The 15,285-nt window shown below is 34.7% G+C and overlaps 1 protein-coding gene across 4 annotated transcripts in view; it reads left to right on the forward strand.

Moving 5' to 3' along the window:
• Positions 1 to 15,285, forward strand: part of CEP57L1 (centrosomal protein 57 like 1) — a 64,210-nt gene that overhangs the window by 38,584 nt on the left and 10,341 nt on the right. For 2 of the 4 annotated variants that reach the window (XM_045499227.1, XM_045499225.1), the window contains exons 2-5: positions 3,333 to 3,498; positions 5,940 to 6,119; positions 7,713 to 7,834; positions 13,918 to 14,034. In XM_045499227.1, the coding sequence (XP_045355183.1) occupies positions 3,336 to 3,498; positions 5,940 to 6,119; positions 7,713 to 7,834; positions 13,918 to 14,034 (582 nt within the window). In that variant the 5' untranslated portion in view covers positions 3,333 to 3,335. Of the gene's footprint in view, positions 1 to 2,051; positions 2,130 to 3,332; positions 3,499 to 5,939; positions 6,120 to 7,712; positions 7,835 to 13,917; positions 14,035 to 15,285 lie in introns of those variants that run through there. The other 2 variants (XM_045499226.1, XM_045499228.1) reach the window with 2 other exon arrangements.

Consider the following 15,285-nt stretch of genomic DNA (forward strand, 5'->3'; position numbering starts at 1 on the left):
AGTTATCCAACTCAATTGTTATAGTACTTTTTAAAATGCTATATATTAAAAAATAAAATAGTCCAACCTTTTATTGAGTTTGCTCTTAAGGTAAGTTAACCTAGGTGCATTCACAAAGAAAACCAGGTAAATGATACAGCTGCTGATATTTTTCTTTAAGGAAAAACCTAAACCTGAAATAATTAGCAGTATAGGAAACAGAGAGTATCCCATTCCAAGAACACATTGTAGTATCTCTGGCCCTCTCCTAATGCTGTCTCCCTAACAATCCTATGGGATTATGCAGAGGTGATGGCACAGTCAACCACTAGCTGGAATAGACATTGGTTGTTAAAAAGGACCATTTTGGAACAATTGCTTCCCTCAAGAACAAGTAAAACTACTTTTCAGTACAGTATTTGTGTCTAGCACAGTTTTTTGGAGGGGAAGTGGGGGTGTTTCTGTATGCAGTGGCTCCTTAGTTGCAGCTCATCAAGGTGTCTTAACTGTATTTACCATAGAGAAAATGGATAATTTTCCTGGTTGTTTGTAAGCTGTCAGGAATAGTTCCAGGCACAACTTGAGTTTCCTTATGCTTTACCACGCTCTTGATGCAAATGAGGTCCACATTTCACAGCCTTTTGCCCTCGCTTGCAGATCCTCTAAAATGCTCTACAGGATATTCTGAGGTCTTTTCAATTACCTACAGCGATGCTCCATACCAGATATGTCAGAATCCTTGGAGTTTGGGGCTTAGGCACCTCTCTGTATTCTCAGAAATTTTTACTCTAGAAATTTCTGTCATACATACCCATGAATATATCCCTTCCTGGTGCGCGCTCTCTCTCTCTCTCTCTCTCTCTCTCTAGCTGAACAAGACTACCAATGCACCAGAGCCCTCAAAATGCCAAAACTGTGAGTGATCTCTAGCAACTTCCCTCTTCATTGGAATATAACATCCCATACAAAGCAGGACAGCTAATGTCCCAATCTTTTGTACAGATATTGGTGAAATGTTTCTCAGTTTTTAGTTAACAACCCTCTCCATTCCCAACACCCATGTTTGAGTCCATGAGACTGGGTCAGAGATGAATTAGAATGGTTTACCACTGTACTTTACTCAGAATTACTCCTCTCTTCCTCCATCAAGTTAGGCTTTGACTTTGGATCAAGCTTTCTGTATTTCTTTCATCTTGCCTCAGAGTGAGTTTTTCTCCTAGAATGTCACAGTTCTTTGTGTAAAGAAACTTCTAGTGGGTTTATGCACTTGTTTATAAAGCAGGACTAGATTGTACAGGTTAAGCTGGGACCTCTATTACAATGAAAACCCCTGAGCTCTATGTCACATCATAGCATGTCTTCTCATTTTTTTTTACTATTTCCTTTCTTTTTCACCACCTATCAGTGTATTGCTATTCTGCTTATGCCCACTTTAAGATGTATTTACACATTTAATTTAAATGATCTTTAGTCTAATTTTTTTTAATGTTTATGTTTTCGAGAGAGACAGACCAGGAACAGGAGAGGGGCAGAGAGAGAGGGATACAGAATTGGAAGCAGACTCCAGGCTCTGAGCTGTCAGCACAGAGCCCAATGCCGGGCTCAAACTCAGGAACCGTGAGATCATGACCTGAGCCGAAGTCGGACACTCAACCGACTGAGCCACCCAGGTGCCCCCGTTTAGTCTGATTTTTAATTTAATGCCATCTTCTAAGGAGTCGTTTCATTTACATTAAAAACCTCCAATTTGAATTTGTTTTTTAACTGATGCAAAATCCAATTTGTAAATAAATATTATATTTGGTAAAGAGGAAGCAGACAGAGTCCTCCCAAGGACTTCAGGGTATAGTGACTAATGTTAAAATTTCATTCTTTTTATTATTAGAGAAACTCACCAGGAGCCAAAAACTGAATTATCTTGAGTAATTCCAAGGTTTTTGGGATAGTTTCAGCTACACACCTCTCCCTGAACACGTACAACCACGTTCAGAACTTTTGTACTTTGGTGTCCAACATCTACTTCATTGTGAGCCAACTGTGACTAACTTTGCTCTCTTGTTTTTTGAGGGAACAGCAACTTAGATAGATGCAGTCTCCCATGCAGAGCTGACAGTGTCTGAGCAGCAACAACCCCAAGGGATGGAGACATGGTTAGTAGCCGTGGATGGTAGCCAGTGCTAATAATAGTAGCAAAAAATGATTGCTTCTGGAGAGCAAAGGGCAGCAAGTATTCTAGGAAAGCTTCCTAGGCTATATAACTTTTAGAATAGACCAATCAGAATGTCCTGAAAGACAGCCAATCACAGCAGTAGGTAAGGTAGAAAATCCTACTGAGTTAATTGGGTTCTGTACCCTGCCAGAAATTACATTCATGGGAAGTATCTACTTTTGCCTTATGAATTGGGAAGGTAGTGAAATCACTGAAAATTTGCAATTCTCAAAAATTAAAATAGGCTAATTATATAATGGAATTCTAAGTTTACATTTTAAAATGAGTTTTCTTTCTTAAAATTGTGCTTATGAATTGTTTTGCCTGTGTGTATGAACAGTTGTTACCCTGTTTCTTCCAATGTAGCTATGAATTAACATTAACTAGAATCTGTTAAGTAGAATACATTTCTACAGTTTAAATTACAGAAAGGAAAATAAATGATTTAGGAAAATTAGACAAAAAATTACCTGCTGAAATGGTTAAAAGGGCTCTCCTAAATAAAAAACTTGAAATTGAAAAAAAAAAAAAAAAACCCTCCAGAATGGCAAAATAAAGCTATTTTAGATTCTTCAGATTTGGAACCATTGTAAACTATGATTAGGATGCTGGCGCATTAAGTGGAGTTTTGTCTTATTCAAGGATATATACAGAATTGATATATACAAAATTACCCTTGAAAATCCTTTAGGAAGCCAGGACATTGGAGTTCCACAGTTAGGATTCAAGGATTGTATTAAACGGGTGGCTTGTGTTTCAAAGCTATGTTGTCTTTTAGAATATATACTTCCTCTAAGAACCCTAGAGTCACACTATTTGTAGAATGGTGCTCAGATGATGAGGGTATATGAACTTACAATCAGCTGAGAAATGAGCAAATTCACACCACTCACTCCAGAGCATATGCTCACTGAAAATCAGGTAGAATTATCTATACTATTTATATGGTAAATAGTCATTTTTCTTTCTTGTATTACTAAGCTTCTTATAGTTGAATTTGTGATAATTAACTTCATAAAGAAACAACTCCACAGTATATGAGTATGTGTTTATGTTAAGTTTTACCTGAATTTTTGCCTAATCTTTTTGTCATTCAAGTAAAAAAGAATGATGCTATACTGTATTATTCCTTTATTGTCTACAGATAATGGATTCTGAATTAATGCACAGTATTGTAGGAAGCTATCTTAAACCTCCAGAAAGAGTGTTTGTTCCATCATTTGCCCAGAATAATGAATCATCCCAGACTTACCGCTCTGCGAACTTAGAAGTTACCTCTCCTAAAATGCTTCATAGTCCAAATGGCCAAGGTAATTCTCTGTTTTTAATGTTTATTTATTTTGAAAGAGAGAGAGAGAGAGTGGGGAGGGGCAGAGGGAGAAGGAGAGAGAGAATCCCAAGCAGGCTCCATGCTGTCAGCGCAGAGCTGGCACAGGGCTCTATCCTATGACCGAGCTGAGCTGAGCCTAAATCAAGAGTCAGATGCTTAACAAAAACTGAGCCACCCAGTGCCCCAAATAACCAAGGTAACTCTAATTTAAAATCTTATTTAAAATTGGAGAATTGTATAAAACATGTTATATAAAATTTTACATTAAAAAAAATTTTTTTAATGTTTATTTTTGAAAGAGAGACAGAGTGCGAATGGGGGAGAGGCAGAGAGAGAGGGAGACACAGAATCCGAAGCAGGCTTCGAGCTGTCAGCACAGGACCTGATGCAGGGCTCTAACTCCTGAATGGTGAGATCGTGACTCATGGTCATGACCTGAGCTGAAGTTGGATGCTTAACTGACTGAGCCACCCAGGCTCCCCTAAAATTTTACATTTTTATGTAGAAAATAATATTACGTGTTTAATCTTAATAAAACTATTAGTTTTGACTCGGTTGCTTAAAGTTTCTATAAACATAGATAAGTTATTTAATATTTTTTATTTTGGCTTCTTCAGCTATAAAGTGAAGATTAACCAGCTAGACACATATTACAATTTTATCCTAAAAAATCACTATAAAAAAGGAAAATACTCTGAAGAATAAAAGGTCATATTTGGAATCCTTGTAAACTAGGTGATTAGAATAATAGTGAATTGAGTAAAGTTGTGTCTGATTCAAGGATTAAATTCAGAAATTGCCTGTTTCCAAAATTATCCTTGAAAATTTTATGGGAAGTCCATACATTGTAAGTACATTGTAAGTATTGTCTTTTAAAATATAAACTTAGGAGAATCTCATAATTGAATTAGGAAAACATTTATGAATTTAGGCATACCTATGCCATACAAATTACCTGCTAAGATGCTATCACCTTGTTTTTTAATATTCTGTGATTATAGTTACCATTAATAAATAGACTAGCAGTGTGGTGTAAAAAGCTGTAAGAAATATTCCAAATCAGCGAGCCAGGTATTGCATCTAAAGAGCAATAAATGTAATTTCTTGATCTCATTTTAAAAAACAAAACAAAGAACAAATGGTGATCTCTAGCAAACATCGTTCTAATTGGACATAAACTACAGGCATACCTTAGAGATATTGTGGGCTTGGTTCCAGACCACTGTAATAAAGTGAATATATCACAATAAAGTGAGTCAAATGCATTTTTTGGTTTCTCAGTGCATATAAAAGTTACATTTAGGCTACACTGTAGTCTATTAATTTTGTGGTAGCATTGTCTAAAAAACAATGAACTACATATCTTAACTAAAAAATACTTCATTGCTAAAAAATGCTAAGCATCATGTGAGCTTTCAGTGAGTTATAGTGACTGAACACAGATCACCGTAACAAATATAATAATCATGAAAATTTGAAATAGTACAAGAATTACCAAAATGTGACACAGAGACATGAAGTGAGCAAATGCTGTTGGGAAAATGACACTGGCAGATTTAATCAACACAGGGTTGCCACAAACCTTCAATTTGTAAAAAAAAAAAAAAAAAAAAAAAAAAAGAAATGCAGTATCTGTTAAATGCAATAAAGTGAAGCACAATAAGACCAAGTATGCCTGTATGTAAAAATTAACCTATAACCTATAACATTTACCTATATTCCATTCCCCTCTAGTTGTATACTTTGAAGTTATAACTGAATAGACATTATTACTTGAAATTTTTATAACTCTGAACTTACCTGAATCATCATGATATTAATATAGCTGAATAAAAATCACAGTAGTATATGTGTACCACTTAAAATCTTTCAAGCCTGATATGAATCAAACCACTAGGGTATAATTTTTTTTCTAGTGGAAGAAATTGTGTTCTAACTCATATGTTCTGATTATTAATACTGTAATCTTAGACAAAGAATCATAACGTGTTTGTGGTTTAGCTAAACTGAACATATCAAGAACTGAGAAAAACCTTTAACATTAGACCTAAATTTCCATGTTAATTAGTGGATACTACATTTAAATTTTCTTTATCCATACTCAGACTCTTACGCCTCCTAGACTATATCTTTTTTAAGTCTTTTTATTTGAAGATATATATTTTATTGAACTAAATTGTGATTATTAGCTGTCTCAAACCTAGAAAATTACTACATACAATCACAAATATACTGTTTTTATAAGATATGTTAGAAAAAATTTGTCTCTCTTTAGAGTTTTAGTGAATTTTTTTGAGGAATATACATTACTTGTACGTTTTTCTGGCTTACTAACAAAAATATACTGTTCACTTTTATATGATACTGTGTAAGTGTTCAAAAATTCTCATTAAAATAACAAGCAAATTTTTTTTTCAACAGCTCTAATTTTAGCCTTAAAAACTCTTCAGGAAAAGATTCATCGTTTAGAGTTGGAGAGAACACAAGCTGAGGACAACCTGAACATTCTTTCCAGAGAAGCAGCACAGTATAAAGAGGCCTTGGAGAAAGAAACAAATGAGAGAAATCTGGTACACCAGGAACTGATAAAGCAGAAAAAAGGTAAGAAAATTCAATAGTTCTCAAAAACAAGGGATTATCAGAGTTTACAACTTGAAAATAATAAGCCCAGTCTAACATTTACTCAAATATCTTTGTTCTTATGTATATTCAAACCTTGAGGGCTTGTTCTCAATTTGATAATTTGCATTAAATGGATATAATATTGAGCTTACATATATTATCCCAGTTCATAAATTATTGAGATTAAAAGAAAAAATTAAGTTTTTAGACAAATTGTGTTTAGAAATTAGGACATTTTCAGAATACCAAAAAAATCTAGTTTTACCCATAATATAATTGAAATACTTTATATTTCCGGTCAACACTGATTTTTTAAATTTGAAAATATAAAGCAACACTAGTAATTAAACAATACAGAAACCATAAAAATGAATACAATTCTTTTAGTAACTTGAAAGGTTAATTAGAGGAAATGGACAGGTAAGTAGAGATTTCTGTGGAAATTACAAAAGAACATCAGGACATAAGTTTTTAAATTTTAGAACATAAATTCTTTTTTTTTTTTTTTTTTTTAATTTTTTTTTTTTCAACGTTTATTTATTTTTGGGACAGAGAGAGACAGAGCATGAACGGGGGAGGGGCAGAGAGAGAGGGAGACACAGAATCGGAAACAGGCTCCAGGCTCTGAGCCATCAGCCCAGAGCCTGACGCGGGCTCGAACTCACGGGCCGCGAGATCGTGACCTGGCTGAAGTCGGACGCTTAACCGACTGCGCCACCCAGGCGCCCCTAGAACATAAATTCTTTAGGAGCTCCTGGATTAAGTGTCCAACTTCAGCTCAGGTCACGATCTCACGGTCTGTGAGTTCAAGCCCTGCGTCCGGCTCTGTGCTGACAGCTCGGAGCCTGGAGCCTGTTTTGGATTCTGTGTCTTCCTCTCTTTCTGCCCCTCCCCTGCTTGCCCTCTGTCTCTCTCAAAAATAAACATAAAAATTTTCAAAAAAAAAAAAAAGTAAGTTATTTATATAAGTTTACTTCATAATGTGTAACTTTCTTTTCCCTTGTACTACCTTCACCATCATAAATAAGGTTCAAATTTGTGTGTCAACTTACAAAAAGAGTGAAGAAATGAGAAATTTTTTTCTGAGGTAATTGGACAAAAGTGGCAGAAACTGCAGAGGAAAGTAAAAAATTAAAGGATTAGAAGGGATTACTTCTTAGGACATTAACTATGCTGTCAGTAGTCAAGAGCAGAGGAAATGGAAATGGTAAAATGCATATACCCAAGTTTCCTGAAAGAGAAAACTATATAGATAAGAAAGAGACTTTAGGTCCTCTGTTATTTCCCAGGAACATCCAGGATTTCTATCATCCCACAAGTAAGTCACTGACATCTTACTCTTTCTTAAGTGTACCCTGTGGATCTTTAGGGGGAGACAGTGTTAAACTAGTTATATGTACTTAATGAGAAATTCACAAAATGTGTTTCCATAACTCTTAGAGAGCCAGTATTAGAACTAAAGATTTCTTGAACTTCTAGGTCTTGATTGAATTTACATAATGTATTTTTCATGATAACCAAACCTGTAATCTATGTGATAATCAACACATTATTACTTTTTCTTTCTCACAGATATTACTATACAGTTAAATTCTGCCCAGTCTCGTTGTACTCTTCTAGAGAAGCAACTAGAATATACAAAGAGAATGGTTCTCAATGTAGAGCGAGAGAAGAATATGATCCTAGAGCAACAGGTGAACATATTTTTATATGAATAAAATATAATTTAATATGTTTTGGGAGAATAATGTTATGGGAAGATTGTATTATAATCTTAAGTAGGATAAAGAGCTATATTGAGATTTCCACTTACATTGAAGCTGACTGGGTCATTGGACTAAGCTTTCTGTAGAAGGAAACAAGAAAAATTAGGCAAGATATTAAAAATGAAGGAAAGAAGGGAGACAGGGAGGGAGGAAGAAAGGAAGAAAGGGAAAAAATACATAAAGGCATTGGAGAGTTAACTAAGTGATGAAAAATCACCAATTAAAAATTAATGGGTGTAGACCTAAATCCAAAGTGGTTGGCCTCCAAAGAGGTTGGCCTCTAGAGCTAAGGCTAGTTTCAGGCCCTATCCTTCTTAGGGCATTTCTGATTCCAGAGATTCAACTGAGTGGCCAGATAATGCTTTTCAAAGCTATGATAGTCATATGATACTTGTCTTTCTCTGACTGACTAATTTCACTTAGCATAATTCCCTCTAGTTCCATCCATGTAGTTGCAAATGGCAAGATTTCATTCTTTTTGATTGCCGAGTAATACTCCATTGTGTGTGTGTGTGTGTGTGTGTGTACCACATCTTCTTTATCCATTCATCCATCGATGGGCATTTGGGCTCTTTCCATACTTTGGCTATTGTTAATAGTGCTCCTATAAACATTGGGGTGCATGTGCCCCTTCAAAACAGCACACCTGTATCCCTTGGATAAATACCTAGTAGTGCAATTGCTGGGCCGTAGGGTAGTTCCATTTCTAATTTTTTGAGGAAACTCCATACTGTTTTCCAGAGGGGCTGCACCAGTTTGCTTTCCCACCAGCAGTGTAAAAGGATTCTCCTTTCTCTGCATCCTCTCCAACATCTGTTGTTGCCTGAGTTGTTAATGTTAGCCATTCTGACCAGTGTGAGGTGGTATCTCATTTTGGTTTTGATTTGTATTTCCCTGGTGATGAGTGATGTTGAGCATTTTTTCACGTGTCTGTTAGCCATCAGGATGTCTTCTTTGAGAAGTGTCTATTCATGTCTTTTGCCCATTTCTTCACTGGATTATTTGTGGGGGTTTTTGGGGTGTTGAGTTTGATAAGTTCTTTATAGATTTTGGATACTCACCCTTTATCTGATATGTCATTTGCAAATATCTTCTCCCATTCCATCAGTTGCCTTTTAGTTTTGCTGATTATTTCCTTTGCTGTGCAGAAGCTTTTTATTTTGATGAGGGAGATCCCAATAGTTCTTTTTTGCTTTTGTTTCCCTTGCCTCTAGAGACGTGTTGAGTAAGAAGTTGCTGCAGCCAAGGCCAAAGAGGTTTTTGCCTGCTTTCTCCTTGAGGATTTTGATGGCTTCCTGTCTTACTTTTAGATCTTTCATTAATTTTAAGCTTATTTTTGTGTATGGTGTAAGAAAGTGGTCCAGGTTCATTTTTCTGCATGTTGCTATCCAGTTTTCCCAGCACCATTTGCTGAAGAGACTGCCTTTATTCTATTGGATATTCTTTCCTGCTTTGTCAGAGATTAGTTGGCCATACGTTTGTGGGTCCATTTCTGGGTTCTCTATTCTGTTCCATTGATCTGAGTGTCTGTTTTTGTGCCAGCACCATACTGTCTTGATGATTACAGCTTTGTAATACATCTTGAAGTCTGGGATTGTGATGCTTCCAGCTTTGGTTTTCTTTTTCAGGATTGCTTTGGCTATTCGGGGTCTTTTCTGGTTCCATACAAATTTTAGGATTGTTTGTTCTAGCTCTGTGGAGAATGCTGGTGTTATTTGGGTAGGGATTGCTATTTGTTTTTATTTTGATTGACATCTGGCTTGTTTTCTGTTTGGGGATAGGATGAATAAAGCTATTATGAATATTCTTGTACAAATCTTTTGTGGATGTATGTTTTATTTCTTTTGGGTAAATATCTAGTAATAAAATTGTGATGCCACAGGTAGGTGCATGTTTAACTTTATAAGAAACTTCTAAACTGTTTCCAAAATATTTTTCTTTAGAAGTTATTAGTTTGCATTTTTCTGTGTGCTCCATCTGGAATTTTTGTATGCCAAGAGAAAATGTTGAAGGTTACATTTCTTTTCACGTGGATGTCCAGTTGTTCCAGCACCATTCGTTACAATACTGTCCTTTCTCCCATTGAATTGTATTGGCAGCTTTGTGTATAGTTGATTGACTATATAGATAAAGTCTGTTTCTGGGACCCTGTATACCATGTAGCTGTAAAATAAGTCTTGAAATCAAGTAATGCAAATCTTTGCACTTTGTTCTTTTTGAAGATTATTGTGGTTATTATAGATCCTTTGCACTTCTATAAACATTTTATATTCAGTGTGGCATTTTCTAAAAAATAAGTCTTCTGGGATTTTGTCTGTGGTCTTGTTAAATCTGGAGATCATTTGGAGGAAAATTGATATCTCAAAAATATCTAATCTTTCAATCTATGAGCATGATGTAATTCTCCGTTTATTTCAGTCTTTACTTCCTCTTTGTTGTGGTTTGTCGTTTTTAATGAGGTCTTACACATCTTTTGTTAAATTTATCTCTAAGAATTTAATGTTTTCTTAATGCTATGATGAACAGTATCATTCCTCCCATTTTTCTATTACTAGTAAAATTGATATTTGTGTGACTTTGCATCCTATAGTCTTGCTAATTTGTTTGTTCCAGTAGTTTTCAATTTTTTAAGGATTTTCAGTATACATAATCCTATCATCTGTGGATAAAGACAGTTTTATTTCTTCTTTTACAATCTTTATGGCTTTTATTTCCTTTTTTCACCTTACTGCACTGGCTATTACAGCTAATACACTTTTAAGTAGAAGTAGTAAAGACTGTCATCCTTGCTTTGTTTCTGATCTTTGGGGAAAGATGCCAGTCTTTCACTGTTAACTATGATATTATCTATAGGTTATTCGTAGCTCTCCCTTATGAAGTTGTGGAAATTACCTTCTGTTCTTAGTTTGCTGAAAGTTTTTGTCATGAATGAGTTTTGAATTTTGTTAATTGCTTTTTCTGCATCTCATCAGATGGGTCATATGATTTTTCTCCTTTATTCTGTTAATATGGTAAGTTACATTATTTGATTTTCAAATGTTAATCGATGTTGCATTCTTAGTATGGACCCCAACTGATTTTGATACATTATTCTTTTTCTACATTGCTTGATTCAGTTTGCTAAATTTTTGTCTAAGTATTTTTGTGACTGTATCTTTGAAGGATCTTTGTAATTTTCTCATAATGTCTGTCTAGTTCTGGTGTCATGGTTTTGTTGCCCTTGTAAAATTACTTGGAAAGATCTCTTGTTCTGTTTCCTGAAAGACCTTGTATAAGACTAGTGTTATTTCTTCCTTAAATGTTTGATGGAATTAAAATTTGATAGAAGCCATCTGGATCTGGAGTATTCTTGTGGACAGTTTTTAAATTATGAATTCAATTTATTTACCAGATATAGGGCTACTTGGATTTTCTGTTTCTTTTTGTGTCTTTAGAGATGTCCCTTCTTTCATTTCTGATATTACTAATTTGTAATTTTACTCTTTTAAAAATTATCCATCTACCTATCACTTCTATAAATTTTATTGATTTTTTCAAAAAAAGCAACATTTTTTTTAGAAAGCATCTTTTTTTATTTCTTTTTTTTCCTTTTTGTTAATTTCAATTCCAGTTAGTTAACATACAGTGTAGTATTGATTTCAAGAGTAGAATTTAGTGATTCATTACTTACATATAACACCCACTGCCTATCTCAACAAGTGCCCTCCTTAATGCCCATCACCCATTTAGCCCACCCCCCTCTAGCAACCTTCAGTTTGTCCTATGTATTTAAGAGTCTAATGGTTTGCCTCCCTCTCTGTTTTTATCTTCTTTTTCCTTTTCCTTCCCTTCCCCTACATCTGTTGCAAGAAAATAACTTTTTATTTATAGTTTTTTGTTATTTCCTACATAATTGATTTTCATTTTATTATTTCCTTCCTTATTGATTTTAAAACTTTTATTCTTTCTCTTAAATGTTGCCATTTTATGATGAAAGCTACTGAGTTCACTCTTAACCACTTTACTTGCCTCCCACAGAGTTTGATGTTTTGTTTTGTTTTGTTAATTTTAGAGAGAGAGCAAGACAGGGAAAGGGGAGGAAGGGTGGGTGGAGAGAGAGAGAGAGAGAGAGAGAGAGAGAGAGAGAATCTTAGGCAGGCTCAGAGCGGAGCCCAATGCAGGGCTTGATCCCTCAACCCTCGGATCATGACCTGAGCTGAAATCACGAGTAGATCACTCAACCAACTGAGCCACCCAGGCACCCCAGATGTTTTGTGTTTTTCTTGTCATTCAGCTAAAAAATATTTTCTAACTTCTCTAGTGATTTCTTTTTAAATTTTATTGACTTCTCTTCCTCCTGACACTTCTCTCCTCTTTGTAGTAGCTGTTGTACAAGTTAAAATATGTGTTTTTAACTAAACCAGTTGGCCAAGAATTAGTATTAAAACATTTCAATATGATGTACAATCCTTACTACAGTATGCTTCCACTTGTCCCCTTTGTGCTACAGTTTTCATAATTTTATTTCTGTATGTGTTATAAAACTCATGCTACATCATTATTATTTTTGCTTTAAAAGGTTGTCCTTTAAAGAAAATTTAAAGAAATAAGATGGAATACGTATCTATTCACATTTTTACCATTTCCAATGTTTTTCTTTCTTCGTGTAGATATGATCTTATGTCTGGTGTCATTTCCTTCAGTCCAAAGTACATCCTTTAAAAGTATGCTGAGAATTCTCTTAGCATATATTTTTCTGGACAAGTCCTTCCTTCACTATTATTGGTGAAGGATATTTTCACTAGATATAAAATTCTAGTTGGCAGCTTTTGTTCTCTCAGCACATTAAAAATGTGATCTCAATTGTCTTCTGAATTACATAGTTTCTAATGAGAATTTTTATCTTCATTCCTCTGTGCATAATGAATCATCACTTCTCAGACTGCTTCTAAGGTTTTCCCTTTATCATTGGTTTTTAGTAATTTGATAATGATGTGCCCAAATATGGTTTTCTTTGTACTTACTCTGCTTGGGTTTTTTAATTTGTTATTATTATTCTTGGATCTGTCCAGTAATATTTTTCATCAAATTTGGAAAATTTTGGGGGCTCCTGGGTGGCTCAGTTGGTTAAGCATCCAACTTTGACTCAGGTCACGATCTCACAGTCTGTGAGTTCCAGCCCCGCGTCAGGCTCTGTGCTGACAGCTCAGAGCCTGGACTCTGCTTCAGATTCTGTGTCTCCCTCTCTCTCTGCCCCCCCTCCCAATCTCACACTCTGTCTCTTTCTCTCTCAAAAATAAACATTTTTAAAAATGGTAAATTTTTAGCCATTATCATAACTTCAAATAATTATTTTTGCCTGAATAATCCTTCTCTCCTTCTCTCCTTCTGTAATGCCAGTTGAATATTAGACCAGAGGTCACTGAGACTGTTTATTGCTTGTTTCAGTTTTTTGTTTTTTAATATTCTTTATTCTTTAGAGCAATGTTAATTTTATAGAAAATTGAGCAGCCAGTATAGAAAGTTTTCATATACCCCCTGCCTCCTCACAGTTGCCCCTATTATTAGTACCTTTCATTAGTGTGATAATAAATAACCATTACAAAACAATGTATAGATGTGAAAATATATGTATAACTTTCCTTTTCTCCAGTTTCTCTATATACTTTATTTCTCTGATAGCTGATTTTCTGTGTTATAATTAAAAGATATATCAATGTGTAGGTTTGGTCACCCTACAAATAATAGTTTATTTAATATATGTTTCACTGATGATGTTTTCCTTAGTAGAAATGTCATATAAACATACATAGAAGTTTGTTTCATTGATGCTAATATAGCTCATTTTTTAATATTATGTTTGTTTTTTAAAAGTATTTTTATTTTTCTGTTTTTTACTCATAAGCACCTATGTACATGTATATACATGTTTCTTATGACAGATTTATTGTGCTTTAATTCTCAGAAGTTGTATTATTCTTGAGCCATTGGCATTACTTGCCAAATTCAGGTTTTGTTTTTATCCTTTGCAGGCCCAGCTTCAAAGGGAAAAAGAGCAAGATCATATGAAGCTGCAAGCAAAACTTGAAAAGCTTGATGTCTTAGAAAAAGAATGTTTTAAACTTACAGCAACTCAGAAAACTGCTGAGGTAAGCTTCCATTTGTTTCTTTGAAGTGATGATGCCAGGAATAAATCTTTAGTATTAAGCATTATTGGCCCTATATGTGAATATACAGTAAATCTGATTTATAAAACTTCTTTAACAGCTCTTAGTAATCCAGATATGATTTTCTGCCTGTGGAGATAAAAAGTTAATGCATTCTGTCATGGCATGAATGAGCTTGCCTTTTGATGTAAAATTGTAATTTGGGCTTCTTCTGAAATGGCAGAACATTTTCATTAGTCAGATAATTTGCCTAAAGGGTATTGAAAAGATTGACTTTCACCACTTACAGTCAAGTCTATCCTATATCCCATCCTGAAATGCCCTCTCCTTTCTCCACCCAAATTTTCTTCATTTCATATGACCTTCTTCAGGTCCTGCTTGAGTTCTCCAATTCTCAGGAAGCTCTCCCTTTGAAATAGTACTGTCTTCACACTCTGAACCATAGCATGGATATAAGATGAAATACATATGTATATCATATATAAAATACATATATATATGTATGAGTGTGTATATAGTCTGAGTCAAATTATATTCATTGTTTTGTTGTTTAATTGTTTCATGTATATTACTTTTGTTTCCTTACATACAGTGTAAACTGTTAAATAACAAGGAACATATCTTATGCTTTTTTCATATTTTAAAAATTTAGTTATAACTGAAAAAGACATTATATTAGTTTCAGGTGTACAACCTAATGATGACCACAGTAAGTCTAATTAATATCCCTCACCATACATTGTCACAAAATTGTTTTTCTTTTTTTTTTAAGGTTTTATTTAAACTTCAGTTAGTTAACATACAGTGTAATATTAGTTTCAGGTATACAATATAGTGATTCTGCAGTTCCATACATCAGCTGGTACTCATCTCAACAAATGTATTCCTTAATCTCCATCACCTCCATCCCTCTCCCCATCTCCCTTCCGCTAACCATCAGTTTGTTCTCTATAGTTAAGAGTCTTTTTTTTTTTATTTGTTTTATTTATTTTTTTAGAGAGAGAGAGAGTGCTAGCAGGGGAGGGGGTCAAAGAGAAAGAGAGAGAATCTTAAGCAGGCTCCATGCTCAGCTCGGAGCTTGTTATGGGGCTCGATCCCACAACCCTGGTATCACAACCTGAGCCAAAATCAAGAGTCGGGCGCTCAACCGACTGAGCCACCCAGGCTCCCCAAGAGCCTATTTTTTACTTTATCTCTCTTTTTTTGGTGGTTCATTTGTTTTATTTATTTATT

This window comes from Leopardus geoffroyi, chromosome B2, assembly GCF_018350155.1.
Source record: "Leopardus geoffroyi isolate Oge1 chromosome B2, O.geoffroyi_Oge1_pat1.0, whole genome shotgun sequence".
NCBI lineage: Eukaryota > Metazoa > Chordata > Mammalia > Carnivora > Felidae > Leopardus > Leopardus geoffroyi.